The 16,880-nt window shown below is 36.6% G+C and overlaps 1 protein-coding gene across 1 annotated transcript in view; it reads left to right on the top strand.

The window, feature by feature from the left end:
- The window catches only part of ATF7IP (activating transcription factor 7 interacting protein), a 105,770-nt gene that overhangs the window by 63,608 nt on the left and 25,282 nt on the right, over nt 1–16,880 (top strand). The window contains 4 exon segments of the mRNA XM_014584793.2: nt 1–81; nt 1,576–1,721; nt 6,417–6,554; nt 11,642–11,707. Coding sequence (XP_014440279.1) covers nt 1–81; nt 1,576–1,721; nt 6,417–6,554; nt 11,642–11,707 — 431 coding nt within the window.

The following is a 16,880-nucleotide window of genomic DNA, read 5'->3' as shown; positions in this document are numbered from 1 at the left end:
AAGGAGATAGAAATGAAAAGGACAGCAAACCTGAGGAAGAGCAAGTAATACATGAAGAAGATGAAAGACCTTCTGAGAAAAGTATGCAAGTACAAACTAACTTGAACTACTTTGAAAAATACTATTTCTGCCTGTAAAGCTATGGAATATCCTTTACTACCCATTGTAAATATTCACAGTTTTAAGGAAGACACAGTTAAATAATTTTGTTGATTGCTAACTCAAGGATCTTTGGAAGTATTATTTCATGTACTTTAATTTTTTAATTTTGATTTTTCATTGTTCCATAAGAAAGATTTAGGCTTAAAAAATTTGGAGGTATTATCTCTCTTTTAGAAATTGTTTTAGATTTATGCTTAGGGAATAGGACTATGAGAATTTTATATGGGCTGTTATAAGTGAATAGAAGTAAGTGTTTCAATCTACATAAGGTCCTGAGTGTCATTAGGTTCATAGAAAGATCACCATATTGTAAGTCAGGAAACCTGAGTTCTGGAACTGTCATGCTGTTCTCTGTGTATGACTATGGGTAAGTTATTACAAGAGAAGTTGTAGAGTTGAATTAGATTTTCAACATAGGCACATAGATACAGATACAGAGTTAGACAGAAAAAGGATAGGATAGGTATAGTGACATAAGGGCATTTTCTTTAAAAAGCAGAAATTTTAGTATTTAATTTTTTTAGATATTGAAAATGAAACCAGATAAATTTGTGTTTGATCTCATGAATATTAACAGTATTTGAAAGGATAATTTTCTAACTGTTGTCTTCATCTGTTCTTTATCAAATGAACTTCCCTAACAACATTAATTCTATTATTTTGTCAGAGAGCGTGTACCCTCAAGGAGAGAGATGGAGACAGAGAGGGAAAGTGAGAAAACCCCTCATCCCTTGGGGAATGGTCACACCATATCCCTTCTCCATTTCTCTACACACGATGCCTGTTGTGTTTTTCAAGCCACTGGGTCGAGACTTGATCCACACTTGCAGCTATGTAGGATCCATTTGTCTTCCCCAACACCATACCATGACACTGACCCAATTTTATTTTTTTCATATATTTGAAATTCATTAGGATATATTGTGAATAACTATAATATATACTATTTTCCTAAAGTGGATGATTAAACAAGAACTTTTTCTAGATTTACTGTAGGAAAATAGTTAAATGTTAAAGGTATTCCCAGTGAGAAATTTGTGACGTGAGAATACTGTATTTCGTCAGGGAATTCATGTTTATTATGAAGTGTAGCAAAGAGAAGGAGTATGAGATGATTTCTTCTACCTCCTTCATGACATAGTTGTTAGGCAATCTCCTTAATGTGAAGAGTTCAAAGAAAGAATATGTTCACAGTGTTCATTACTTAGCCATTAAGAAGTTCTTATTTAGCATATTGAAAAGAATTTCAGATTTAAAGCTTAAAGCTGTATGCCTGTTTTAGTGATCTCAAAAACAATTCATAACATAATTGGTTGAAAATACTGTTATGGTAGAAACAATATTTTGCTAAGGATGGAGAGTAAATATTGAGGGCTGTAAGAACATATGACTAGTAATTATGTTTGTTCTCAGATGAATTTTCTAGAAGAAAACGTTCAAAATCAGAGGACATAGACAATGTACATTCCAAACGTCGTCGCTACATGGAAGAAGAATACGAGGCAGAATTTCAAGTAAAGATTACAGCCAAAGGAGACATCAACCAGAAGCTTCAAAAGGTATTATAGACTTTAAGTTAAAAACATTGAATAGAAAGCACCATTGTCTTTATTCTTCTAGGTTATTGACACAGTGGAGAAATTAATGAGTTTGCCAAGGTCATTGCTGTTGAAAATCTGGTGCTAGAACAGTCTACAATGCTGATGAACCCATCGTCGTTTTGGTGTTACTGCTCTGGGAAGACAGCTGACTTCAGAGATGGAATAGCTCCTAGAGGAATTAAGGATGCCTAAGACTGAATAACTGGGCTGTAATGTGCTAATGAAGCAGGCACACATAAGTGTAAACTTTTGATGGGCCAAAGCTTGCTGCCTCATTGTTTTAAAGAAGCAAATTTCTTTACCAGTTCATTATTATGCTAATAAACAAACTTGGATCAGTAGGTTTTCTTATCAGGGGCTTGTGCTTACCACAGGGAAGCTAGACTAGATAATGATTGCACATTTTGTTACTCCTTGGTTACAGATCTGCTCATCCTCCAGCTGAAATTCTCATAAAAGAATAATGTATATGCCATATACTTTTAACCAGGGTATTTTAGATAAAAGAATAATAAATATAAAAGCACTTGTAGACATCATGCTAGTAGCAATGAGTAGAGGTATGTGTGTGAAGGGTTTTCAAAAAGAGTTTAACATGAAGGGTAGACTGTTGTCAGTGCTTGGAACAGTGTGACTGAAGACAGAGTTGTGCATGCCTGGCACATGCTGTGGCCTGCGACTGTTCAGTAATGATGATGCACAAGGTGGTGACTTTGAAGCCTTCCTTTGTCAAGTGAGGAAAAAATGTCTGATATCTTTACATATGCAGAAAATATGCCTTCACAGTCAGCGAGCCAGAAGCAGATATTAAAGAAATTAACTTTGATAGGCTCCGTTTGTTCATTCCATGGCCAATGATGACATAGCCAAAATGGTTCTGATTCAAGGTTATTGTAGACAAGAGTGAAGATGAAGATGATAACGTTGCAGAAAAGGTGCCTATACATGTCTTGAAAATAAGCACTGGACTTGATATGAAAATACGCAGTGGTCTTGAAGGGCTAGAGCAGTGTTCATTCTTTTTTTATTTTATTATATTTTTTAGAGTGCCTTAGGGTGTGTGCACTCACCAGAGAGACAGACAGACAGAAACAGTGAGAAGGAAAGTGAGAAATTACCCTCTAGAGCGGGATGGCCTTGTTGTAGTCCTTTTCCTCCTGAGATCTTATGCACATGTGCCTGTTGGGACTTTCAAGCCACTGGTTCCAGGACTTGAATTACTGTCAGCCATGTGGGAGTCTAGTGATGTAACTGCTATGCCATCTGCTGGCCATGCAGTGTGCATTCAAACAGATTAAGAAATGATTTGAAAATCAAAGACTTCTAAGAAGTTATGCTTAGTGATACAGATGCCTCTGGAGGAAACATTTTAAAATGACTCCCCATCCCTGGAGGACCTACTTCTTGCTCCTTGGACTGATTTTGGGATTTATTTTCACTGAAATAAACATAGAATGTACATTAACCTTTTAGTTAAAACACAGCATCATTAGATAGAGACTGAAAACCTGTCTGTCTTTGTTGTTACTGTTATTTATCAAGTGATACAGGTATTCTGGTGATGTTGCTGTACTTCTTAGTTACCTTGAACATATTATTTTTTCACTTCATTTATTTTTTTAACTGTAAAGTATTTCTGTGTGAATGAATGTTTGAAAACAATAGCTTATTAGGAATGAGGACAGTACCAAACAACCACAGATAGTCCACATGGGTGATAGACATAATATATTCTGACAGATCAGTGAACACACACTTTATTTCATGTACGCAATCATTTAAAATATTATATAAAATCACCTTCAGGTTATGTGCATAAAGTATATATGAAACAGATATGTGATTTTATGTTTAGATATTTGGAGCTTATTCTCAGAATATCTCATTATATTTGTGCAAATATTCTAAAAATAAACAAACTTGGATCAGTAGGTTTTCTTATCAGGGGCTTGTGCTTACCACAGGGAAGCTAGACTAGATAATGATTGCACATTTTGTTACTCCTTGGTTACAGATCTGCTCATCCTCCAGCTGAAATTCTCATAAAAGAATAATGTATATGCCATATACTTTTAACCAGGGTATTTTAGATAAAAGAATAATAAATATAAAAGCACTTGTAGACATCATGCTAGTAGCAATGAGTAGAGGTATGTGTGTGAAGGGTTTTCAAAAAGAGTTTAACATGAAGGGTAGACTGTTGTCAGTGCTTGGAACAGTGTGACTGAAGACAGAGTTGTGCATGCCTGGCACATGCTGTGGCCTGCGACTGTTCAGTAATGATGATGCACAAGGTGGTGACTTTGAAGCCTTCCTTTGTCAAGTGAGGAAAAAATGTCTGATATCTTTACATATGCAGAAAATATGCCTTCACAGTCAGCGAGCCAGAAGCAGATATTAAAGAAATTAACTTTGATAGGCTCCGTTTGTTCATTCCATGGCCAATGATGACATAGCCAAAATGGTTCTGATTCAAGGTTATTGTAGACAAGAGTGAAGATGAAGATGATAACGTTGCAGAAAAGGTGCCTATACATGTCTTGAAAATAAGCACTGGACTTGATATGAAAATACGCAGTGGTCTTGAAGGGCTAGAGCAGTGTTCATTCTTTTTTTATTTTATTATATTTTTTAGAGTGCCTTAGGGTGTGTGCACTCACCAGAGAGACAGACAGACAGAAACAGTGAGAAGGAAAGTGAGAAATTACCCTCTAGAGCGGGATGGCCTTGTTGTAGTCCTTTTCCTCCTGAGATCTTATGCACATGTGCCTGTTGGGACTTTCAAGCCACTGGTTCCAGGACTTGAATTACTGTCAGCCATGTGGGAGTCTAGTGATGTAACTGCTATGCCATCTGCTGGCCATGCAGTGTGCATTCAAACAGATTAAGAAATGATTTGAAAATCAAAGACTTCTAAGAAGTTATGCTTAGTGATACAGATGCCTCTGGAGGAAACATTTTAAAATGACTCCCCATCCCTGGAGGACCTACTTCTTGCTCCTTGGACTGATTTTGGGATTTATTTTCACTGAAATAAACATAGAATGTACATTAACCTTTTAGTTAAAACACAGCATCATTAGATAGAGACTGAAAACCTGTCTGTCTTTGTTGTTACTGTTATTTATCAAGTGATACAGGTATTCTGGTGATGTTGCTGTACTTCTTAGTTACCTTGAACATATTATTTTTTCACTTCATTTATTTTTTTAACTGTAAAGTATTTCTGTGTGAATGAATGTTTGAAAACAATAGCTTATTAGGAATGAGGACAGTACCAAACAACCACAGATAGTCCACATGGGTGATAGACATAATATATTCTGACAGATCAGTGAACACACACTTTATTTCATGTACGCAATCATTTAAAATATTATATAAAATCACCTTCAGGTTATGTGCATAAAGTATATATGAAACATATATGTGATTTTATGTTTAGATATTTGGAGCTTATTCTCAGAATATCTCATTATATTTGTGCAAATATTCTAAAACCCGGGGGGTGGTGGTTTCTCAACAAGAACCTTAATGCGTAAGTCCACCCTTCCAGTTTCTGCCAACCCTATTTCTTGGGCACTCAGAGAGATCTCCAGATTTGAACTGAGAACCTTCTCATTTGGGATTGCATTTTAATCTTTATAAAAACTTGATTTCATGGTTATAAGTCTGTATATTCTAAAACTTTCATTATGTACTTTATGGTTAGCATTAAAAATTGTAGTGGGAGGGCTTTAGAGGATTAAGGGATAGGGATTTTTAAAATATGAAGCTATGTGAAAAAGTTTTGAAAACTTTACATGTACTGAGAGTTTACTTCTCTAGAATGGTGTTACTTAAATGTAGTTCATGGACAAATTCATGATAAGGTAATATGGAAATTTTTACCAGGCATTAAAAATGTTTTATAGAAATTTGAGATGGTATTATCATCGTTAGTAACAAAAATATGTGCATATAATGAATGTATCTATCTGCAAAGGATTAGTAAATGGCCTTTTACTCAAACTGGTTTCCTTTAAGTGGTTTGAACATGATGGGTAGGGGATAATGAAGAATATATTAGAACTTCATTATTTTCAAAACTCACCCTGGAAAATTTTATTTTTAGCATATAGATGTATGTAGAAGGGGAAATTTTAGCAGATAGCTTTGTGTTAGATTCCAGCATTTTTAAAGTTTATTTTATTCATGATATAAAACATGTATGTATGTACTAGAGAAAAAAAGAAAAAGAAGCATCCTCAACAGGGTCTCGTTATGCCACACGATGGAGAATCTTTCGTCATTCCTTGAGCTTGTCGGAATCTTGGGCATGCTCACATGCATTTATGATGTTTTCACCCTGACCAGGAGAATCTAAAGCTGTGATCATCTGTGTAACTTCCAAAACTGCCATTCAATTTGTGATTAGCTGTGCCAAGAGGCTTGGCCTCCAGCATATTCTATTTATTAAATTAGTTAATACATAAATTAGTTAACACATTATTACTGAGTTGTCGGAAAAGTCATGATATATTTTTTCTATGCAAAATGTGTTATGACTTTTCTGACAACACAATATTATCTTGTTAGTACTTAAGAATATTTACTATTTGCTTCTTGCTGAAATGCCTTGCTTGCATAACAAATGAATATATCTTTATTTAGGTTATACAGTGGTTGCTGGAAGAAAAATTATGTGCTCTACAGTGTGCTGTATTTGATAAGACTTTGGCAGAATTAAAAACACGCGTGGAAAAGATCGAATGTAACAAGAGGCATAAAACAGTTCTTACTGAACTACAGGTTTGTATACTGGTTGGAATTTTATACTCAAGATTTCATCATATTTCTAACTTATTTTCTGGGATAAATACTTAAAATTGACTATAAATTACATTTAAATTCTAAATATAAGCAGTAAGAAGAGCTTGTATTAGTTTGCTATGTCCAGCCTAGAAAAAGTATTATAAACTGGGTGACTTAAACAACAGAAATGTATTGTCTCAGAGTTTTCTTCAGGCTGGAGTCCAAGATTGAGACATCAGTAGGTTTTTTTTTTTTTTCCTGAAGGGTGTGCTCTGAGGAAGAATCCATTCTATGCTTTTCCCTTTTTGCTGACAATCTTTAGTGTTTCTTGCCTTGTAGAAGCATGACTGAGATCTCTGGCTTTATCTTCACATGGTGGTGTCCCTATGTGTATGTCTTTGTCCAAATATTCCCCACCTCTTTTTTAAGTTTTGCCGTGGAGAACATGTGCTTGCCAGAGAAAGACAAAGAGAAGGAAAGTGAAAAATCACCCCTCTAGGGGATGGCCACAACACACACTGTTATTCTCCATTCTCCCTTTGGGATTCTGGGCACGTATGCACACAGGCCTGGCATGACCCTCAAGCCACTGGGTCCAGGACTTGAACCAGTTAGCCAAGTGGGAATCCAGCACCCACTCCACCCACTGACCTCAATTTTCCCCTTTTAACAAGGGCACCATTCATATTGGTGGTATCCTATTCTGGTATGACCTTGTTTTAACTAATTCCCTCTGTAATGACCCTATTTTGAAATGAGGTCACATTCTGATGTATGTTTGGAGGATTAGACTTTACTATACAAACTTAAGGGGATACAATTAAACTCATAACGGACTAAGAAATTATCTTTGGGCCTATTATTGTAATTTAAAAAAAAAATTTATAGTGACTGAAGAAAGGCTGGCATCTCACTTCCCATAGTAAGTACTAGATGATACTTGTGAGAGAGTCTTTTTGTTTTTTAATTAATCTGTTGCCATCTGTAGGTTATGTTTGAAAGGTGTTGATTTATTAATTTATGTTTATTAATAATTACTACTTTTCATTTTTTATTAAATGTAGGTATATTGACATGTAGTGCCAGAGCTTCTGGTCAGCTGAAGTGAGCATACTGTAGTAATCTACTTTATTCCAAAAAAGACACTGGGAAAGATTAATTACTACATTCATTCTGTCATAAGTAAATGGATTTTTTTTGTCTGGTAGTTTTGTTATGGGCCATGTATGTTTGATGGATAGAGAGAGATAGGGAAAGGGAAAATGAGAAATTGCTTCCTAGAGGGGATGGCCACGCCACAGTCCCTTCTTCTCCATTTTCTTCTGGCTTTTGGGCATACATGCACATACTCCCATCGTGATTGTCAAGCTACCAGGTCTGGGATTCAAACCACTCAGCCCAGCCATGTGGGATCCACTCTTAGACATACTATTATAGATATTTTTACTTATAATAATAATAAAAAATACACAATTTCCTATGTAAGAGTAACAAAAAAGTATTGTTTATTGATTTCTTTGTTACAATATTAAATGTCAGAAGATAGTAAGTTACATTTCGATTTGTTTTCTACTGGTTTAATTTTTTTTTTTTTTAGAGGGTTTTGCTATAGGGCACGTGCGCTCACCAGACAGACAGAGAGAGACAGAGAGACAGAAAATGAGAAATCACCCCCAGGGGGGATGGCCACGCCGCAATCCCCTCTCCTCCATTCTTCTCTCAGGATCTTGGGCATGCACACACACATGCCCAGTGTGAGTTTTAAGCCACCGGGTCCGGGACGCGAACTGCGGTTGACTACGTGGGAGTCCAGCGACATAGCCATTACGCTAACTGCTGGTCCCCTGGTTTAATTTTTTAAATGATAATAATAATTATTTTTTAGATTTTTTTTTTTTTTGCCATAGAACGTGCACTTGCCAGAGAAAAACAGACAAAGAGAAGGGAAAGTGAGAAACCCAAAGAAGTTGACATATACACACAAGTGTCCAGCATGTTTTTCAAGCTACGAGGTCTGGGACTTGAACTGCAGAGTTAGACATGTGTGATCTAGCACCCTAACCACTACACCACCTGATGGCCTCCATGATATTTATTTTTTAAAGAGAATTTGAGTACTGCATATATAGATGATGTTAAAGGGAAGTCCTTTATCATCTTCCTCATTTCCTGCCAATCCTGGACTCCATAGGCAGCTGTTTTTAACTTGGTATGTGTTCTTCTAAACCTTTTCTCATAATATATACAAAATGATTTTTTTGGGAGGGTCTCATTTGCAAGTAAAATTAGAATAGTGATACTCTACATACTGTGCATGTATATTGTATATTACCAGCCCACATAATCTGACTAATGAGAAAATGAAAGACATTTTTGCATAAATTGGTTTATAGAGAAAAATACATTTCCACATACCGTTCTAGAAAAAGTTACTTAAAATACTTTAGTCATAAGAAAGGCAAATCCATTTTAAGGATGTGAAATTATGCTGTATGTCCTTGGATCTTAATATTATATATAAATAATCAAATTCTGAAGAAAATCTTTACCTTTGACAGCTGTAGGTGATTGATTGCCTAGGCCATATGAATAGATTAAAATACTTTGCAAGATTTGGGATCTCCTTTGAAAACCTTCTTAAAGAAACTTTAAAATAAGTATTTTCTCATTTTTATAATATGAAGGCCCTTATATTGGGTAAAAGAACTCTCTGGGGCCACCGGATGGCATCGAGGGTAAGGTGGCCAGATTGCACGATGACAACTCTGCAGTTTGAGTACTGACCTAGTGACTCCAAATAAGCCAGGCATATGTTTGTGCCAGCCCAAAATCTTGAGAGTAGAGGGGAGGAAAAGGGATTGTGGCATGGCCATTCTCTCCATTCTTCCTCCATTCTTGTTTCTCTCTTAAGCAAGCATATATGTCCAATAGCAAAAACTGAAATTAAAAAGAAAAAAGAAATTTTCTGCTGGATTTTTTTTTTTTTTTTGTTATGGTCAGGACTCATGACTACCCATAGAAGTTTAATATTCTTGAAAATATATTTCATGTAAAATAGCAACAGTATTAGCAATAATCACAGAAACAGTTTAATTTTGCATCTGTGCTTTAGTGAAAAACTGAAAGGGAATATAACCAAATATTTATGTGGTGATGTGATATTCTTTTCCTCATTTTTTTTTTTTTTTTTTTTTTTTTTTTGTGAGGGCGGGCATTTAGGGCCCATGTGCTTACCAGAGAAAGAGACAAAAAGCAATAAATCACTCCCTGGGGAGATGGCCTCTCTACAGTCTTTTCTCCATTCTTCTCTTGGGATTTTGGTCATGCATGCACATGTGCTGGCGAGTTTTAAGCCGCTGAGTCTGGACTCAAACTTTGGTTGGCCATGTGGGAGTCCAGAATCTTAACTACTGAATGTTGCTAGTCCCCTTTTTCCTTCTTACTCCACTTTTCCTCAGATTTTCTTTGAATATGTTTTTGGGAAAATAATGTGATCAGATAGTTTATGTACATTTAAATGAAATTTATTAATTTTATTGACAAGTATTAATCTAAAAAGTAATTTTTATTAGACTATGGGACCAGCAGTTAGCATAATGGCTATGTTGCTGGACTTCCATGTAGCTGACCGTGGTTCGAGTCCCAGACCTGGTGGCTTAAACTCATGCCGGGCGCGTGTGTGTGCATACCCAGGATCCTGAGAGGAGAATGGAGGAGAAGAGATTGTGGCATGGCCATCCTCCCGAAGGGTGATTTCTCGCTTTCTGTCTCTCTGTCTTTCTGGCGAGTGCATGCACCCTATGGCAAAAATCTCTCCAAAAAAAGAAAAAAAAAGAGAGAGAGAGAGAGAAAGAAGAAAACAATAACAGAATGTGAAAGTAAGTAAGAGAGTAGTATTTGAGCACTATGTACACTGTTATTGATAGTATCAATTAAGCCTTTCTGAAAAGCATTTAGGCAAGGATCTTAGACATATATTTTGCCTCAGGAATTTCACCTCAGTATGTACTCCAAGGAAATGATCTGGGAAATAATATTTATTTTATTCATTTAATTTTATTTGTTATCATTATTTTTTTAATTTGACCTGAGAGGGACAGAAAGAGAGAAAAAAGGAAAGCCACCAGGTCGAGAACTTGAACTGCTCTTGGCTACGTGGAAGAGTCTAGCACCCCCACCATCAGGCTACCTGTTGCCCCCAACCATTGTAGTGGTTTTGGACCGTAGCAGGGCATTGAGAAACATTAAACCTACCTAGTAGAAAAGTGAGTGGTGGGGACCAGCAAATGGCATTAATGGTTATGTTGCAGGGACTCCACATGGTCAACCGTGGTTTGAGTCCCGGACCCAGTGGCTGAAAACTCAGGCTGGGCACGTGCTTGCCCAAAATCCTGAAAGGAGAGTGGAAGAGACAGGATTGTGGTGTGGCTATCCTCCCGGGGTGTGATTTATCGCTTTCTTTCTCTCTGGCAAGCACATGCACCCTATAGCAAAAAATAGGGGAGTGTTTGAATAATGATTCAGGTGTCATCCCTCTGGCCTAGTTTTTAAGAGAATCATGTGGCCATCAGCACAGTTCACACTGGCAGCTTGAAAAACATTTCAGGCACATGTGTGAACTTGTACCATATCCTGAAAGAAAGAAGAAATGGAAGAGAATGAATTGTGTTGTGACCAACCATGCCCCATTGAGGGGAATGTGTTCATAATATCCTCCCCCCTCCGTATTTCTGCATTTCTGGAGACTGCAGATGCCTCTGGAAAACATGTTACAGAAAAATGGTCCAGTGTACTCTATGTACATTCTTAAGTGATTGACAAGGATTCTTTTTTGACTTACATAATTCTCACTATGATGATTAAGTGTGGTTACAACTGTTAGAAAATAACACAGAAAACAAGCATACTTATTCAGAAACATACTGGCATATGAACAAACACCCAATCAACTTGTTTTATTTTCTTTGCTTTTAGCTATCTCATAGAGATCCTGTTATCTGTAGGTTTATTTTTATATATGTGTGAATTCTTTTTTGATGTTATAATAACACTTGATTTCCTTTTTTTTTTTTTTTTAAATTCAGGCCAAGATAGCAAGGTTAACCAAACGCTTTGGAGCAGCCAAAGAAGATCTTAAGAAAAGACAAGAAGTAAGAATTTCTGTTTTGCATAATTAATATTTAGTTTTCAGAAGTAATCTTGAGAAATACTGAGCTAGGAAGAAACTCTTCCTTTACTAAGACTTTATCAAGTCTGAAATTTGCTTTCATGATATGTACTCTTTTTATTACTTTTTATTTTCTTTGAGAGATTTTTGCTGTAGGATGTGTATGGTGTGTGTTTCTCAGAGAGACAGAGAGAAAGAAAGAGCGAAATCATCCCCACATGCACACGCACATGCACACGCACACAAGGTGGCCATGCCACAGTCCCTTCTCCTTCATTCTCGGGATTTTGGACACAAACACACATGTGTCCAGTGTGTTGCAAGCTGCTGGGTCTGGGACTAGAACCATGTTGACCACATGGGAATCCAGCGACTTAACCACTATACCACCTGCTGGCCCCTTTATATTACTTTTAAAGCTATAACTATAGAATTAACTTTTCTCTAATCCTCACTGACTATTCCCATGTGTCTTCGTTTATATTAATCTGTTTTTGGTTATGGCATTCATGAGACTACATGTTCTATTCATCTTTAAATTATGTCTTTGAGATTTATCTTTATTCATTTTTTCTTTTTATATTCTTGCCAGTGTCCTTGTCTAGACTCTTACTATCTTTCCAAAGGTTTTGTTTTTTAGGTTTGTTTTGTTTTGCTTTGTTTATTTAAAGAGAGATTTTTGCTATAGGGCCCATGCACTCACTAGAGAGACAGAGAAACTGAAAATGAGAAATCACCCCTCAGGGGGATACCTATGCCACAATCCGTTTTCCATTCTCCTCTTGGGATTTGGGGCACACTTGCACAGGTATCCGGCATGAGTTTCAAGCTGCCAGGTCAGGACTCGAGCCATGTTTGTCCATTGAGGAGTCCAACGACATAAATTTTATGTCATCAGCTGGTCCCTTTTTTAGGTTTTGACATAGGGCACATGCACTCATCAGAGAGAGAGAGTGAAAGTGAGAGAAATAAAAGTGAGAGAAATCACTTCCCCAAGGGAATGGCCACACCAAAATTCCTTCTCCTTCATTCTCCTTTTGGGATTTTGGACACATTCACATACGCACCCAGAGTGATTGTCAAGCCGCTGAGTCTGGGACTGGAATCCTGGTTGGCCATGTGGAAATTCAGTGCCTTAACCCCCATGCCACCTGCTGGCCCTTTTCTTAAAATATTTCAATATTCCACTGTTAGTCCTTTATTATCATTATTATTTTTTTTTTGAGAGGGATTCTTGTTAAAGGGTGTATGTGCTCGCTGGTGACACAGAGACAGAAGGCGAAAAATCACCCCCTGGGAGAGTAGCCTTGCCACATCCTTCTCCTCCAGTCTCCTCTTGAGATTTTTGGTATGCATGCACAAGTGCCTGGCCTGAGTTCCAAGCAGTTGAATCTGAGACTTGAACTGTAGTCGGCCACGTGGGAGTCCAGCACCTTAACTACTATGCCACCTGCTGGTCCCTACTGTTTCTTTATTATCTATATTTTTAATATTGCACTTACATATTGAATATAGTTTTGTTTTTATCATTTTTTTATATTTTAAAAATTTATTCCATGACTGAGAAAGAGACACAGAGATACAGCACCCTCTACAGTGTCACAATGCTCCCATCCTCAGTTTATGCCAGCCCAGATCATGGGCACAGGTATGCCTGAGCTACTCAGGAACATCTCCACATCTGAACTAGGAACCATCACATGTGGGTGTGCCTGGCAGGCATTGCATGTTATTGCTGCACCTCCATCTGGCCTTTACATTATAGTTTTTACTTAAACATCTTTTCATTTCCTCTTGAATTCATTTTTTATTCAGGCAAGTTTTATTTCTTTGTCTTGAGTGCTCCATTACTTGGCATATGGTAATTTTTAATAATCAATAGTTATAATTAATATAGTTTCAAAACTATTGGTATAGTTCTATTAAGTTGTTTATAGACCTTACAGATTTTCATAAGAGGTGTACTGTTTCGTCACCACAAAGGTTGCTACCCTTTTATAGTTTTATGCTCACTGATCTGTATTCATTTTCTGTATTTTTTTTAAACTTATATTTTTAAGCTTCAGCTTTCTTTTCTTGAATAGCTTTCATTTGGTTATATCAAAGCTGCTTTTTATTATAATCTTAAGTACCATAATTAACTGTCTTTTTCTTTTGTTTGTATTTTTTTGTGTGTGAATATGTGTGGTGTAGTTTAGACAGGTTCTAATTAACCCTCCTGCCTCAGCTTCTTAATTATCTATAACTATAGACACAGTTACCACCATGTCTGCCCTTTTTTTTTAGGATTATGAACACAACAAAATTATCACATGCATGCATTAAAGCAAATACCACAAATACCATCACTGCCCATCTAAGTCTTCTTTAAATTAATTAATTTTTAATTTACATTTAATCACTGTACAACTTTATAATACTGTACAACATGGTTCTTCCCAGCATGAATACGGTGCGTATTAGTTAAGTCAAAGACATTATCATATAGGTTATCAGCAGCTAACTTTTCATTTTTGTGTCTATTAAATGTGTTGTTTTCTCTGTGATCCCTTCCCTCCTACCCCCTATACCCACCTCCTTTTACTTTTCCCACACTGTCTTTAGTATGTACCATTGCCCTCCCTTCTATTATATCTTCTCATCTTTAAATTTCTGCTATAGAGCACAGACATTTGGTATATTTGAGTGGAGACATACAATGCTTGTCTTTCATAGTCTGGCTTGCTTTGCTTAGTATTAGATCTTCCAAATTCATCCACTTTATATTAGATGTCAGAGTCTTTGTTTTTTATTACTATGCCTGCCTTTTTTTTAGGGTGGGCCAACATGGAATTCCCATTTAACGTTAACCTGCCAAGCAGCTGTGTCTAGTGTATGCGCTCATGGGTAGTTTTAATTGGCTATTTCTAAACTGTTAAGTTTGCTTCTTGATGGTAATGTAAAAACTGAACTATTTTTTCTTATATTAAAATAGCCTTTTACTTTAAATTTTTATTGTTTGCTGTGTCTGAACCAAACATTTGTCATTGAAGCTTCTCACGGTTTTTCTTTCATATGGTATGGATTTCTACCTTTTCTCTTTTATTCTTGAGTCAGAGCTAAACGATGTGCAACCCACTGTGAACTTTTCAGTTTTAGTGTATATCAAATTTGTTTTCAAAATTAGTTTTCAAAGACCAGCCAGTGGTGTCTCAGTTAAGGAATGGATTCCACATGACCAACTGCATGGTTTGAGTCCTTGGCAGTAGCTTGAAAAACATACAGGCGTGTGTGTGTGCATGCACAAAATCCTGAGAGAAGAATGTAGAAGAAGGGATTGAGGCATAGCCTTTCCCGTGGAGGATAATTTTTCACTTTCCCTTTTTCTTTGTTTCTCTCTCTCTCTTCGGCAAGTGCATGTGCCCTTTAGCAAAAATAAACAAACAAACAAACAAATAAATAAATAATTGGGGAAAATTACTTTTCCATTCTTCTTATTTAATCAAAGGAGATAGATGAAACTTTAAGGAATAAAAATGAGAAAGTACTGCAATTGTTCTGTAAAGAGACTCTTTTGGAGAATTAGAAGTATCAATAGTATTGAAACAAGGAGCGTATTTAATATGTACAGATTAGAGATGATTATTTTGATCAGTTAGGTGATGGCATGGTGTATGAGGAAAATGTTATGGTGGTCTTGACTCTTTCAAAACTTATACCTACCTTCTTTAGCCTGTAGTTAAGGCCATCTTTCTTGCCATTCTTACTAATATATTTTTTTTTTCCGTTAGATTTCTAGAAATCTCTAGAATTTTGTTTTTCATTTCTTAATTCTTATAAAGGTGAGTTAGATTCATGAAACATACTCTAGCATTTTTAAAAAAAATTTATATTGTTTGTAACTATTAGGTTGTCGGAAAAGTCGTGATGTATTTTTAACTTTTTTTTTTAGAGGTTTTTTTTCACTATAGGGCATGTGCACTCGCCAGACAGACAGAGACATAGAGACAGAAACTGAGAAATCACCCACTGGGGGGGAGAGTCACGCCACAATCCCTTCTCCTCCATTCTCCTCTCGGGATCTTGGGCACGCATGCACACGTGCCCGGCGTGAGTTTTAAGCCACTGGGTCCGGGACGCGAACCATGGTCGACTACGTGGGAATCCAGCGACATAGCCATTATGCTAACTGCTGGTTCCCTTTAATTTTTTTTTGTAAAAAATACATCATGACTTTCCTGACGACCCAATATTTCAGTTGTCAGTTATCCCAGTGCTTCATGGTCTGTTATTTTTTATGATATACTTTTAAATTTCTCTGTTTTGTCTGAACTCTTTGCCCTATGATTATGATACCTACTGTAATTGTACATTTATTAGTTCCTAGGTTTTAAAAACAGGAGATGTATATTCAGTAGAAAGGAGTGTTTAGGAAATGATTACGTCACTGAACTCCCACGTAGTCGGCTGCGGTTTGTGTCCCAGACAGACCCGGTGGCTTAAAACTCACGCCGGGTGCGTGTGCGTGCGTGTGTGCCCAAGATCCCGACAGGGGAATGGAGGAGAAGGGATTGCGGCGTGACCATCCCCCTGAGGGGTGTTTTCTCGCTTTCTGTCTCTATGTCTCTCTCTGTCTGGCGAGTGCACGCGCCCTAGAGCGAAAACCTCTCAAAAAAAAAATAATAGTAATAACAAATGGAATTAAATAAATAAATAATTCTTAAAAAGAAGAGAAAGGAATGTTTAATACTTAGTTTAGTTCTTTACCAAAATAAACCACCAATAAAACTTTAAGTGCTTCTTTTAAATTTATGCTTTTTGGTTCTCTGCTGTTAACCAGTTGAAATATACCCCATTATTCAGACTTAGCTTAACACATTTTTTTGTTGGGTCATCAGAAAAGTCATGATGCATTTTTGCATAGAAAACATTGGAAAATACATCATGACTTTCCCAATGACTCAATATTTTGATTTCTTAAAGAGCAGAAAGCCCTAATAGGCAGCATGCTACTGTGACCACCTTCATAATCAAATCTATTATATTGACTGAAGATTAATATTTTTACCTCTCATCCTTTCCAGTCTGTTATATATAGTAATTTAAAAAGTTTCTTTTGGTTTTTAGATTTTTACCATAGGGTGCATGCACCCACCAGAGAGAGAGGTAGGGAACGG

Source organism: Tupaia chinensis, unplaced genomic scaffold (genome assembly GCF_000334495.1).
Source record: "Tupaia chinensis unplaced genomic scaffold, TupChi_1.0 Scaffold147869_1, whole genome shotgun sequence".
In the NCBI taxonomy this organism is placed as follows: domain Eukaryota; kingdom Metazoa; phylum Chordata; class Mammalia; order Scandentia; family Tupaiidae; genus Tupaia; species Tupaia belangeri.
This window is presented reverse-complemented; position numbering and strand designations above follow the sequence as displayed.